We start from the raw sequence: 14,345 nt of genomic DNA, 5'->3' as shown, positions 1-14,345 counted from the left end.
TACAGTATTATAATGTATGTGCTGTACTCCCCCTCGGAGGTTAGATTATTAATATATACAGTATTATAATGTATGTGCTGTACTCCCCCTCTGAGGTTAGATTATTAATATGTACAGTATTATAATGTATGTGCTGTACTCCCCTCTGAGGTTAGATTATTAATATGTACAGTATTATAATGTATGTGCTGTACTCCCCCTCGGAGGTTAGATTATTAATATGTACAGTATTATAATGTATGTGCTGTACTCCCCCTCTGAGGTTAGATTATTAATATGTACAGTATTATAATGTATGTGCTGTACTCCCCCTCTGAGGTTAGATTATTAATATGTACAGTATTATAATGTATGTGCTGTACTCCCCCTCGGAGGTTAGATTATTAATATATACAGTATTATAATGTATGTGCTGTACTCCCCCTCTGAGGTTAGATTATTAATATGTACAGTATTATAATGTATGTGCTGTACTCCCCCTCTGAGGTTAGATTATTAATATGTACAGTATTATAATGTGTACAGTATTATAATGTATGTGCTGTACTCCCCCTCGGAGGTTAGATTATTAATATATACAGTATTATAATGTATGTGCTGTACTCCCCTCTGAGGTTAGATTATTAATATGTACAGTATTATAATGTATGTGCTGTACTCCCCCTCTGAGGTTAGATTATTAATATGTACAGTATTATAATGTGTACAGTATTATAATGTATGTGCTGTACTCCCCCTCGGAGGTTAGATTATTAATATATACAGTATTATAATGTATGTGCTGTACTCCCCCTCGGAGGTTAGATTATTAATATGTACAGTATTATAATGTATGTGCTGTACTCCCCCTCTGAGGTTAGATTATTAATATGTACAGTATTATAATGTATGTGCTGTACTCCCCCTCTGAGGTTAGATTATTAATATGTACAGTATTATAATGTATGTGCTGTACTCCCCCTCTGAGGTTAGATTATTAATATGTACAGTATTATAATGTGTACAGTATTATAATGTATGTGCTGTACTCCCCCTCGGAGGTTAGATTATTAATATGTACAGTATTATAATGTATGTGCTGTACTCCCCCTCTGAGGTTAGATTATTAATGTGTACAGTATTATAATGTGTACAGTATTATAATGTATGTGCTGTACTCCCCCTATGAGGTTAGATTATTAATATATACAGTATTATAATGTGTACAGTATTATAATGTATGTGCTGTACTCCCCCTCTGAGGTTAGATTATTAATATGTACAGTATTATAATGTATGTGCTGTACTCCCCCTCTGAGGTTAGATTATTAATATGTACAGTATTATAATGTATGTGCTGTACTCCCCCTCGGAGGTTAGATTATTAATATGTACAGTATTATAATGTATGTGCTGTACTCCCCCTCTGAGGTTAGATTATTAATATGTACAGTATTATAATGTATGTGCTGTACTCCCCTCGGAGGTTAGATTATTAATGTGTACAGTATTATAATGTGTACAGTATTATAATGTATGTGCTGTACTCCCCCTCGGAGGTTAGATTATTAATGTGTACAGTATTATAATGTATGTGCTGTACTCCCCCTCTGAGGTTAGATTATTAATATGTACAGTATTATAATGTGTACAGTATTATAATGTATGTGCTGTACTCCCCCTCTGAGGTTAGATTATTAATGTGTACAGTATTATAATGTGTACAGTATTATAATGTATGTGCTGTACTCCCCCTCAGAGGTTAGATTATTAATATGTACAGTATTATAATGTACTGAACATCAGTGACACTGAGCAACTCACCCTCTGTGGCCAGGTTCTGTACAGACTGGGTCTTCTGTAGTCCAGCTGCTCTGTCCAGCAGGGCTGGAGCTCTGGCCAGGGGGCTTGACATCCTCCACAGATGAGCCCCAAGAGGCCTCTTCTTCTGGGGGTGGGAATGCAGCACAGTGCCCCTTTCTGGAGCACACACCTCCAATCTGACACAGGGAGGGAAGCTTCATCAATCAATCACGTCGCCCCCCCCTCTCTCAAGCTACTCACTTTGTTCCCTCCTGCCCTCTCGCAGGGGTCATGGGCCTCTCCCAGTCTTCGTGGCCCTTCCCCTGGCCCCCCTCCATCAGTGGTCTCACCTTGGACACCAAGGGCCCCTGCTCCCTCTCAAGGGACTTGGTAAACAGAGGGGCTCTCCTGCAGAGAGGACATCACCTGGTTACAGTGTATCGTCCTGTACTAGACAGGGTGAAGCAACTCTATTTAAAAAAGCTTTGTTGGTGTTGCGTACATGTGAAAGTGTGAATGGGCTTCCATATGTATGTGTGTAAAAGTCTTTAGGGTCACAGACTTATACACATTTAGTTCTATGATCTAAATCACTTAATATCCCTTTTTGAGCATTTTGAAGCATTTATGTAATCACAACAAGCACATAAAGGTTTCATAATTCATGAAGGTCATGTTGACGTACTGATTACCGTATAACATCTCCGCAGATCTCATTTTGGCCTTTGATCCCAAAACCCCATTCTTTCCCCATTCATTTACCCCATAGGAATGGCCAACGAACAGAGGTAGAAAATGCTAGCTCATTTAGGTGTTTTATGACTACAAGCTAGCGAGCTCTATTACCTGTTGTAGGAGCCTCTGGCCAGGAATCGTGCTGACATACTGACGCTGGGAGCTGTGCTGCGCTCTTCTGGGGAGGCGGATAATTAAAGTCAAATAATTGTAATGTGTACCTGTACAACAGTTTATGGGTGGAATGTCACCTCCATGTGCAAAGTTGGAATGTGTCCTCTCTTACCCATATTGCTGGGCTCAGCCAGCGTTTCAAAGTGGTGTCTGAGGAAGGCCTGATGGTGACTGTCTTCTAGAGGGTCAGAGACTTTCCTCATTGCCTCATCCATACTAGACACTTCCATCTTCCTCTCCTCCTCCTCCTCCTCCTCATTGTCTTCCTCCTCCAGGTCAGAACTGTCCTCGTCTGAGCTTAGAGGCTCTGCTGTGCCCTCAGAGTCTGGGAGGAGAGGTCAATGTTGAAAAGTCAAAGGATGCATGTATGTATGCATGTATGCATGTATGTGTGTGTGTTCTTACCTCCATGATCTGGGTCAGGAGTAAGCTCTCTACTCCCATAGCCCACAGAACAGGCACTGTCTGGGCTCTGGCTGACCTGGCTGTCAGGCCCACGGTTCCCCCTACTCAGGCTGCGGGGAGACTCCTTCACCAGGTAATCACTGAGAGGGAAGAGGATAGGGGAGAAAGAAGGAATGAACAGTGAGAAGACAAAAACAAGAGATAGTCAAAAGAGAGAGAGACAGTAAATTGATAGATAGAGAAACATGAAAGGAAAAATTGAAGGTCGAAGTGGTGTGTGTGTGTGTGTGTCTAAACATAGTGTACCTGCCCCGTCGTCTGGCAGCGTAATCGCTACCCTCGGGGTACAGCACACGTCCATTAGACCCCTGGGCACCCAGGTCAGAGTCAGAGTTGGGGGTCAGCCAGGCAGCATAGTGACGTCTCTTAACCCGCTCCTCCAAGTCCTGCTTATACCATAGAACAGAGGAGCATTAGGGTTGGAGAAAAACAAATTCAAGTCCATCTACGTACCTATCTATTAGCCATTGGTCAGGGATGGGCAACTTTGATGGGGGTGGGGGCCACCAAATATCTGCCTGCCTACCCACGTCCATACCCCCCCAACCCCCACATTGTGAGCAAAACATTTTGTGGCCCCACTCTTGTTCTACACATTTTGCCATGGGGCGGAGGGGAAAACGAGCTGTTTTACAGCTATGTTCCTGCAATTCTACACATTTTAACATAGGGTGGAGAGAAATGTTTGCAGTTTTTAATATGATATCTGAGCAAAAATGGAGGAAAACTAAACTTCTGGAGGACCCATCATCCTTTTACTCCCTCCACTCGACCTTCTCTTCCTCTGTATCTGCTGCTAAAGCCACTTTCTACCACTTTAAATGTCAAGCGTCTGCCTCTAACCCTAGGAAACTCTTTTCCACCTTCGCCTCCCTCCTTAATCTTCCACCCCTCCCCCTCCGTGGAAGACAGCTTATTGAGGCCACTGAACTACCTTACGGTTGGGCCTCTTTCTCCCCTCTCAATCCAGTCGACTAGTCTGGCTGTCCAACAACCTGCAGGTTTGAACTCATCCCCTCCTCCAGACCATCTCTGGAGACCTTCTCCCATTCCTCACTTCCTCATCAACTCATCCCTGACCACTGGCTGCATCACATCTGACTTCAAAATGGCCCGAGTTGCTCCCCTCCTCAAGAAACTAACACTTGACTCAATTAACGTCAAAAACCATAGACCTATATACCTTCTTTATTTTCTTTCTAAAGAAACTTGAGCGTGCTGTCTCTAACAAACTCTCTCATTATCGTTCTCAGAACGAGCTTCTTGACCCTAACCAGTCAGGCTTAAAGACGGCACACTCAACAGACACCCCTCCCCTCTGTGCTACGGAGGCCATGCGCTCTGCCAAAGCGGACTCCCTCTCCTCTGTTCTCATCCTCCTAGATCTATCCGCTGCCTTCGACACCGTGAACCATCAGATCCTCCTTTCCACCCTCTCAGGGCTAAACGTCACACTCTTGGATTGCAGGCCGCTCCTACCAGGTGATGTGGAGAGGATCTGTGTCTGCACCAGGTACTCTCACTACTGGTGTCCCCCAGGGCTCGGTTCTAGGCCATCTCCTCTTGTCTCGATTCACCAAGTCATATCCTCACATGGTCTCTCCTATCATTGCTATGCGGATGACACTCAATTACTTTTCTCCTTCCCCCTTATGACACCCAGGTGGCGACACGCATCTCTGCGTGCAGATCTCTCAACTTGGATGGCGACCCTCCACCTCAACAAGTCGGAACTGCTCTTCCTCCTGGGGGAGGCCTGCCCGCTCAAAGACCTCTCCATCATGTGTTATCCTCCTGCCCGCTCAAAGACCTCTCCATCATGTGTTATCCTCCTGCCCGCTCAAAGACCTCTCCATCATGTGTTATCCTCCTGCCCGCTCAAAGACCTCTCCATCATGTGTTATCCTCCTGCCCGCTCAAAGACCTCTCCATCATGTGTTATCCTCCTGCCCGCTCAAAGACCTCTCCATCATGTGTTATCCCCCTGCCCGCTCAAAGACCTCTCCATCATGTGTTATCCTCCTGCCCGCTCAAAGACCTCTCCATCATGTGTTATCCCCCTGCCCGCTCAAAGACCTCTCCATCATGTGTTATCCTCCTGCCCGCTCAAAGACCTCTCCATCATGTGTTATCCTCCTGCCCGCTCAAAGACCTCTCCATCATGTGTTACCCTCCTGCCCGCTCAAAGACCTCTCCATCATGTGTTATCCTCCTGCCCGCTCAAAGACCTCTCCATCATGTGTTATCCTCCTGCCCGCTCAAAGACCTCTCCATCATGTGTTATCCTCCTGCCCTCTCAAAGACCTCTCCATCATGTGTTATCCTCCTGCCCGCTCAAAGACCTCTCCATCATGTGTTATCCTCCTGCCCGCTCAAAGACCTCTCCATCATGTGTTATCCTCCTGCCCGCTCAAAGACCTCTCCATCATGTGTTATCCTCCTGCCCGCTCAAAGACCTCTCCATCATGTGTTATCCCCCTGCCCGCTCAAAGACCTCTCCATCATGTGTTATCCTCCTGCCCGCTCAAAGACCTCTCCATCATGTGTTATCCTCCTGCCCGCTCAAAGACCTCTCCATCATGTGTTATCCTCCTGCCCTCTCAAAGACCTCTCCATCATGTGTTATCCCCCTGCCCGCTCAAAGACCTCTCCATCATGTGTTATCCTCCTGCCCGCTCAAAGACCTCTCCATCATGTGTTACCCTCCTGCCCGCTCAAAGACCTCTCCATCATGTGTTATCCTCCTGCCCGCTCAAAGACCTCTCCATCATGTGTTATCCCCCTGCCCCTCTCAAAGACCTCTCCATCATGTGTTATCCCCCTGCCCGCTCAAAGACCTCTCCATCATGTGTTATCCCCCTGCCCGCTCAAAGACCTCTCCATCATGTGTTATCCTCCTGCCCGCTCAAAGACCTCTCCATCATGTGTTATCCTCCTGTCCGCTCAAAGACCTCTCCATCATGTGTTACCCTCCTGGCCGCTCAAAGACCTCTCCATCATGTGTTATCCTCCTGCCCTCTCAAAGACCTCTCCATCATGTGTTATCCTCCTGCCCGCTCAAAGACCTCTCCATCATGTGTTATCCTCCTGCCCGCTCAAAGACCTCTCCATCATGTGTTATCCTCCTGTCCGCTCAAAGACCTCTCCATCATGTGTTATCCCCCTGCCCGCTCAAAGACCTCTCCATCATGTGTTACCCTCCTGCCCGCTCAAAGACCTCTCCATCATGTGTTACCCTCCTGCCCGCTCAAAGACCTCTCCATCATGTGTTACCCTCCTGCCCGCTCAAAGACCTCTCCATCATGTGTTATCCTCCTGCCCGCTCAAAGACCTCTCCATCATGTGTTACCCTCCTGCCCGCTCAAAGACCTCTCCATCATGTGTTATCCCCCTGCCCTCTCAAAGACCTCTCCATCATGTGTTATCCTCCTGCCCGCTCAAAGACCTCTCCATCATGTGTTATCCTCCTGCCCTCTCAAAGACCTCTCCATCATGTGTTATCCCCCTGCCCGCTCAAAGACCTCTCCATCATGTGTTATCCTCCTGCCCGCTCAAAGACCTCTCCATCATGTGTTATCCTCCTGGCCGCTCAAAGACCTCTCCATCATGTGTTATCCTCCTGCCCTCTCAAAGACCTCTCCATCATGTGTTATCCTCCTGCCCGCTCAAAGACCTCTCCATCATGTGTTACCCTCCTGGCCGCTCAAAGACCTCTCCATCATGTGTTATCCTCCTGCCCGCTCAAAGACCTCTCCATCATGTGTTATCCCCCTGCCCGCTCAAAGACCTCTCCATCATGTGTTATCCTCCTGCCCGCTCAAAGACCTCTCCATCATGTGTTATCCCCCTGCCCGCTCAAAGACCTCTCCATCATGTGTTATCCTCCTGCCCGCTCAAAGACCTCTCCATCATGTGTTATCCTCCTGCCCGCTCAAAGACCTCTCCATCATGTGTTACCCTCCTGCCCGCTCAAAGACCTCTCCATCATGTGTTACCCTCCTGCCCTCTCAAAGACCTCTCCATCATGTGTTATCCTCCTGCCCGCTCAAAGACCTCTCCATCATGTGTTACCCTCCCAGAGTGCAAAGAGCCCAGGTGTGACCCTGGACAACACCCTGTCATTTTCTGCAAACATCAAAGCAGTGACCTGCTCCTGCAGGTTCATGCTCTACAACATCCGTAGAGTAAGACCCTACCTCAACACAGGAAGCGCCGCAGGTCCTAATCCAGGCACTTGTCCTCTCTGGACTACTGCAACTTGGACTACTGCAACTTGCTGTTGGCTATGTTCAAACCCTACACCCCAACCCTCCCACTCATTCTGCCACATTGGGTCTCTTGGCCACCTCCAAACTCTTCTCTATCCTAGCACCCCAATGGTGGAACCAGCTTACTGCTTCAAACAGACCCCCCCCCCCCTCAAACAAAAATAAACATTTACCAGCACTTGCACTTGACCCCCCCTCCCCCATCCTCCCCCACACCCCTCCTTCTAGCTCTGACTACTGATAGCTACGTTATCAAAGAAAAATGTACTTTCCATGCTCTGGATAAGAGCGTCTGCTAGGTAAAATGACAATCTGAGTGAGACTGCCTAACAAACTCGGACCATGATAAGAAATAGCCATGAAACTAACTTCTGCTGACATGGGCTAATTGACTGACTATCAGTGACTAACATAACAACTGAGAAACTGCTGATGCAGAAACAAAATTTCAGAATTGCACCTTGTTTATTCTACAATTCTAACTCGCTTATACCCGACTGGGTCCATCAGAGGACCCGCAGTTGCGGCCCGCCAGTTGCCCATCCCTGCTATAGATGCCAAAGCTCTCCCTCCTCCCTCTCTACTTACCGAGGCCCCTTGCAGGCTGGAGGTGCTCCCTGCGTCGCTCGCTTTGAGCCGGGAGGCCGGGCCTTTCTTGTGAGAGGAGCCAGTGATGGAGAAGGCCTCTAGCTGTCTCAGGTCCAGCATAGACTTGACCATGAGTTCCAGAGAACCCATACGACAGGACCAGCGACGCCGGGGCCGACTGGAGGGCTCCGGGGCCAGAGGGCTGTCTAGGGCCTGGAGAGGAGAGTGGAGGGAGGTGAAAGAAAGACAGAACACTCCCCTACATATTTATTTGGTCAGTGAAGCTAAAATGTTGAATTTGGCTCAGTACTGCAGCATTCTGGATTCGAGGTCAGATTTCTTTGAGGGTATTTTCATACATCTGTTTCACCGTTTACTTTATGTATCTTGCCCCACCATTTGAAGTTGTCATAAGTATTTGAACAAAAAATGTATTTAGTCAAAAGTTTAGTATTTGGTCCAATAATCCAAGCACACATATCTACACACATAATCAAGCTTGTGACTCTTTTCGGATGCATTTGCAGTTTGTTTTGGTTGTGTTTTGATTATGTTGTGCCCGACCAAAGTGAATGGTAAATAATGTATTGTGTCATTTTGAAATAACTTCTATTGTAAATAAGAATTGAACACTTCAACATTAATGTGGATGCGAACATAATTACAAATAATCATTAATGAATCGTGAATAATGATGATTGAGAAAGATTACAGGTGCACAAAAATCATGCCACCAAAACATGCTAATCTCTCACCATTACCAATAAAGGTCGAGGTTAGCAATTGTTTTGTTGGGTATGATATTTATATCTCTAACTTTCTCACTCCTCATTATTCACGATTCATAGAGGATTATCCGTAATCATGGAAGCATTCACAGAAGTTTGTAGAAGTTTGTATTTCTTATTTATAAGTAACTCCAAAATGGCACAATACATTATTTACCATTCATTTCTATTGGGCACAACATAATCCGAAACACAACCAAAACTAACTGCAAATGCATCCAACGAGTTTGTAGAGTCACAAGCTGGGTGTAGTCATTGTGTGCTAGGAATATGGGACCAAATACTCAATGTTGACTAAATGTAATACACTACAAGTGAATGTTTCCAAATCCTCATGACATCTTCAAACGGGGACGACCCAGCTAACACATGTGGTTCCTTGGAAGGTTTTCATTAGTTCTGGGAATGCAGTTTGCTGATTGGTGAAACTGAACGTTGTTTTAAACATGGAGTCACAAGTGATTGGGAGGTTTTATTAAAGCTCTGAGAACAGAAATGATAGGAAGTTATTCATAAACCTGCAAATAACCTAAGACCTTTTCAACAGCAGAGATTTGTATAAACCTTGCTGTCCGTCTCTCCAACATTTGCAACATTGTTTCAATATTCAAGTTCGATCTCAAGCTGTCTCATAGTAACGAACGAGTCGGGACGAGAGACAGGCAGGGAGCGTTTCTCAGCCAGTCGAACTCATGAATCAACTTGCCAAATTTTTATGGATATGCAGGTAAAAAAGGTAAAACCAAACGAAGTGCAGTTACTGTAGTTTGCAGTCTTTCCAGATTCAGTTTGAAGTGATTGTGTTAGCTGTGTTATTCGCTAGCTCCTCTGAACCAGTGTCCTGACGAGAGAGCACATTTTCTATGCCAGGCGACATTGCGCCTCATTAGCTCATTGTTATGGATGTATCCAAATAAATATTACTAGAAAACAGCTTAAACAAATGCAAATACAACTACTGTTGTTATTCTATCTGCACTGTTTGGCGATTTTGTAAATTAGCCGTAGTTGGCTAGCTAGCAATGGAACGAATGACTGAGTCGCGTCCATAGATCCAGAACAGAAAGACTGAACAACTTGGTCGCATCTCTGGCCAACCAGCCGGCTTGGGTAGCAACCCTAGACTTGTGTCGGAGCTATATCTTGTGGAAGGATGACATGGTATGAAAGTATTAATAAAAACAACATTATTAATTAAAATGTCAATTACTACTTGAATATGTTGGTAACCCGTTGTATAAAAGTGATAATGCCTTCGAAGTAGGTGGGTTGAGGATAAATCGTCACGGTTTGCTTCTCGGGCATTATCAATTAATTAAATAACATTGTTAGAACGTTCTCCGAAAGTTAACGTTTTCTTGTGGTTTTCATGGAAAGTTTTCTTAATGTTCCTGGAACAATTTGAGAACATTACTTCAACCTCATTGGGATAGGTGTGCCGCTAGCGGGACACCTCGACAACATCCGGTGAAACTGCAGAGCGCCAAATTCAAATTTCTATAAATATTTAACTTTCAGAAAATCACAAATGTAATACATCAAAATAAAGCTTAATTTGTTGTTAATCCAGCCGCCGTGTCAGATTTCAAAAAGGCTTTGCGGCGAAAGCAAACCATGCGATTATCTGAGGACAACGCCCCATACCAACACATGGAAAACGACACGAAAATCAGAAATAGCGATATAAAAATGCCTTACCTTTGATGATCTTCTTCTGTTGGCACTCCAAAAGGTCCCGGTTACATCACAAACGGTCCTTTTGTTTGATAAAGTCCTTCTTTATATCCAGTTTCAGTTTCCCTCCATCAAAATGAATCCCAAACGTTACTAAAACTTTTCCAAACAAGTCAAACAACGTTTATAACCAAACCCTGGGTAGCCTAATACACAAATAAATGGACAAATTTAAGACTGAGAATAGTATGTTCATTACTGGAGATAAATAAGAAAATACGCACTTGGAAACACTACAGACAAAATGGGAGCCACCTAGAAAAGCGAAAACTTCTGGGACATTTTTCCAAAAACCAGTCTGAAACTCTATCTAAAGACTGTTGACATCTAGTGGAAACACTAGGAGCTGCAATTTGGGAGGACTTGGGATTATAATTATAGTACTCGCCATTGAAAACAGCGGTAGGCTGAAATTTTGGGGGGGGGGGGTTTCGCCTGCCATATCAGTTCTGTTATACTCACAGAGTATAAGAAACAGGCAGTTTACTTTGGGCACGCTTTTCATCCGGAGGTGAAAATATTGCCCCCTATCCCAATTAAGTTAAATAAAACCATGAGGAAACCTTCAGCAAACCAGTTGGAGAACGTTCCTAGACCATTACTGAAATTAAATGCAACTATGTTTGAATGTTTAGGAAACGTTCTGTTAAAGTAATGACATACCAAGAAAATTAAGTTTTTTGTCAAGTTCCTTAAATGTGCTGAGATTGTTCCGAAGCCAAGGAACTATTCTGCACCATTCCCAGAAAGTTGTGGGAAGTTTGTATGAAAAATAACCATAGCACAACACAACCACGCGCTCACCAAGCTCTAAGAAACATATGGTTCTCAGAACGTTATGTGCTAGCTGGGTAGGTGCAGTGTTTTTATTTCTAAACTATAAAACAGATATGTATGAAAGTGTGCTCAAATAAAATAAGACATTCTGTAAAGTTGCCTCATAATATGAATTATAAAACATTTGACCTCAAATGCTGGAGTATAGAGCCAAAATAAGGAAATTAGTGTCACTGTCCAAATAAATATGTAGGGGAGTGTAAGAAAGAGAGTAGCATGACCAGCAGAGGGCAGAATGGAGCAACCTCCGTGTGTGTAACTACAACAGTTCAACAAACCTTTTTCGATTCCCAGTCCTGTCCTTCATCCGAGGCACCTATAATAGACAAGAATGCAGTATTTCATGTAGAGACACTATAGGTAGAAGTTTCCCAAATGTTACATCCAGATATGACGACTCTGTTCTGTACCTGCGTCGTCGTCATGGCTACTCCCTGAGGATGTGTTACTGTTTATTGTGATCTGTTCCAGGTCACAGGGATCGTCCCTCTCCTCTGGATCCTCCACCTCACGGTCACTCTCTGATGACATCAGACCAAGAGCCGGTGCACTGTACACCTCACGCCTATACCACACACAACAACGAGACAGTAGGACTGGGCGATATGGCGAAAATATAATATCATGATATATTAATCTTCTGGGATTGTATGATGGTATTCAATGTTTTTGAATAACAAAATAAAAATGTGCTTCATGAGTAGTGCGTGACCCTAGTGTGGCAACACATACGTTTTAAGATATTTCAGGAAATGTAAATGGTGCATTCTCCATTCTGATTGTTTTATTACCGATCAGTCAAACTTTAACCCCAACATTGTTTTAGCATTTTCATCAATTTTTGCATTTCCTGCACTCATTTGAGATAATTTCCACATATGGCTGCATGATATGGACAAAAAAAATATAGGCCTTATTTTTTGACCAAATATTGCAATTACGATTTGACTTGCGATTTAGATCAAAACACTTGGGTGAACTGTTGGAATCATGGGAATAGAATGACTATTCTAATTCTATAGATAGAATATAATAGTGGGCACTTTGAGTACAGTTTAATTTGACAAGACAACAAATAAAAAAGCCAGGGAGGAGTTATTGTGACAAGGTAGGAACCAAAGTGTTGGTCAGTGTTTTCTAATCTTTCGCAACTGTCACGTATACTTCCTCTCCGGGCCTCTAAGTCATCAGGCTGCTGATTATCCTGAACACCTGTCACCATCGTCAAGCGCACCAGCACCTCATAACGCTCACTCCCTGTACTTGCTTCCCGACTCTGTCATTACAGAATAACACCTCACCTAAGGGAAGTATCAGGGTTTGTTTTTTTGTGCCAGTGTAAATGACGTCAGGTCCGGGAGCCGCTACAGGCCAGGCTCCCCTGCCCCAGCCGGATCGCCGGGCTTCCCAGCCGGATCGCCGGGCTCCCCTGCCCCAGCCGGATCGCCGGGCTCCCCTGCCCCAGCCGGATCGCCGGGCTCCCCTGCCTCAGCCGGATCGCGGGCTCCCCTGCCTCAGCCGGATCGCCGGGCTCCCCCTGGGGATCTCCCCTGCCGCAGCCGGATCGCCGGGCTCCCCTGCCTCAGCCGGATCGCCGGGCTCCCCTGCCTCAGCCGGATCGCCGGGCTCCCCTGCCTCAGCCGGATCGCCGGGCTCCCCTGCCTCAGCCGGATCGCCGGGCTCCCCTGCCTCAGCCGGATCGCCGGGCTCCCCTGCCTCAGCCGGTCTGTCAGGTTTCTGCTTCTCAGCAGGGTGACCGGTCTGCTCCTGATCCCTGGGTTCGTCCCCTTTGTCGGCGTCCTGCGGCTGGAGCCACGCGTCGGGGAGGGGGGTACCGTCACTTATACTCCCTCTCCGGCCTCTAGGTCATTAGGCTGCTGATTATCCCGCACACCTGTCACCATCGTCAAGCGCACCAGCACCTCATAAAACTCCCTGTACTTGCTTCCCGACTGTCAGCACACTCGTTACAGCAACATTACATGTTTTCTCTTAGCAGTTTCATGTAGCTAACATATTCTTGCGGAGGTGACATGGCATCAAATTCAAGATACAACAACAATTTGAACAGTTTGCTACTACACCGGATGAAGAAGCGGAAAGAGATGGAGATGGACAGCGAGGGAGAAGGAAAGGAGCTGAGTGTAGAGGGAAGCAGTGAGGTGAGGAAGAGTGGCGCCAAGTACAACAATAAATGTAACCTGGCGAGAGGAGAGGAGATGAATTACCTGCGGGGGCTCCTTGAGTGACAGGGAGCGGGGCTTAGTCTGGGAGGAAATCGGAATGAAGAGAGGGAGAGAGACGACTCAAGTAGCGGACTAAACTATAAACCGGTCCGTGCATCAATACCGGTATATAGTCAGATATGGTATACCACCCAGCCCTAGGAGCCTTTGAAATGTCTGTGCTAGAGGACTGGACATAGTCCTTGGTTTCTTGTGGAAACTGTTACCCTACTGCTTGCACCCATCCAATCCTTTACCTGAGTGTGGAGGTGTTGCAGGGTGGTGTGAGGGGGGTTCGTCTTAGTTGGGAAAGGCGTTCTCTCATACTCATGGTGAGCTCTGGAGCCAGACGCCACACGAAGATACAGCTGGAATATACAACAGGCCATCAGTCAGACACAAACAGACAGACAGACAGACAGACAGACACTCACACACACACACACACCAGGGCAGGGGTCATACCTGTCCCCAGACACAGAGATCAGATGTTTACAGTCGTTGGTGAACTTGATCCCAGTCACTATCTCTGAGAGCAGGAAAAGAATGAATCAGCTGGGTGGTAGGTGGTTTTGATACTCTGTGTGTGTGTTCACAGTATGTCATGGTCTGTTACCAGAGTGTCCGAACATGGTGGCCACACACACTCCAGAGCGGAAGTCAAAGATGCTGATGTTCTTATCGGAGCAGCTGGTGGCAACGTACTGACCAGATGGATCAGTCTGCACCTGCATGGGACATAACAGAAC

The 14,345-nt window shown here is 45.8% G+C and overlaps 1 protein-coding gene across 1 annotated transcript in view; it reads right to left on the bottom strand.

Annotated features, from left to right (window-relative positions):
* The window catches only part of LOC135505525 (mitogen-activated protein kinase-binding protein 1-like), a 58,276-nt gene that overhangs the window by 11,066 nt on the left and 32,865 nt on the right, over positions 1-14,345 (bottom strand). The window contains 12 exon segments of the mRNA XM_064924593.1: positions 1,804-1,979; positions 2,044-2,190; positions 2,629-2,695; positions 2,804-3,016; positions 3,097-3,236; positions 3,403-3,545; positions 8,013-8,266; positions 11,646-11,687; positions 11,782-11,936; positions 13,854-13,964; positions 14,062-14,125; positions 14,213-14,324. Of these exon segments, the coding sequence (XP_064780665.1) occupies positions 1,804-1,979; positions 2,044-2,190; positions 2,629-2,695; positions 2,804-3,016; positions 3,097-3,236; positions 3,403-3,545; positions 8,013-8,266; positions 11,646-11,687; positions 11,782-11,936; positions 13,854-13,964; positions 14,062-14,125; positions 14,213-14,324 (1,624 nt within the window).

This window comes from Oncorhynchus masou, chromosome 19, assembly GCF_036934945.1.
Source record: "Oncorhynchus masou masou isolate Uvic2021 chromosome 19, UVic_Omas_1.1, whole genome shotgun sequence".
Classification (NCBI taxonomy): domain Eukaryota; kingdom Metazoa; phylum Chordata; class Actinopteri; order Salmoniformes; family Salmonidae; genus Oncorhynchus; species Oncorhynchus masou.
The sequence above is the reverse complement of the archived record's forward strand: the minus strand, read 5'-3'. Positions and strand labels throughout refer to the sequence as shown.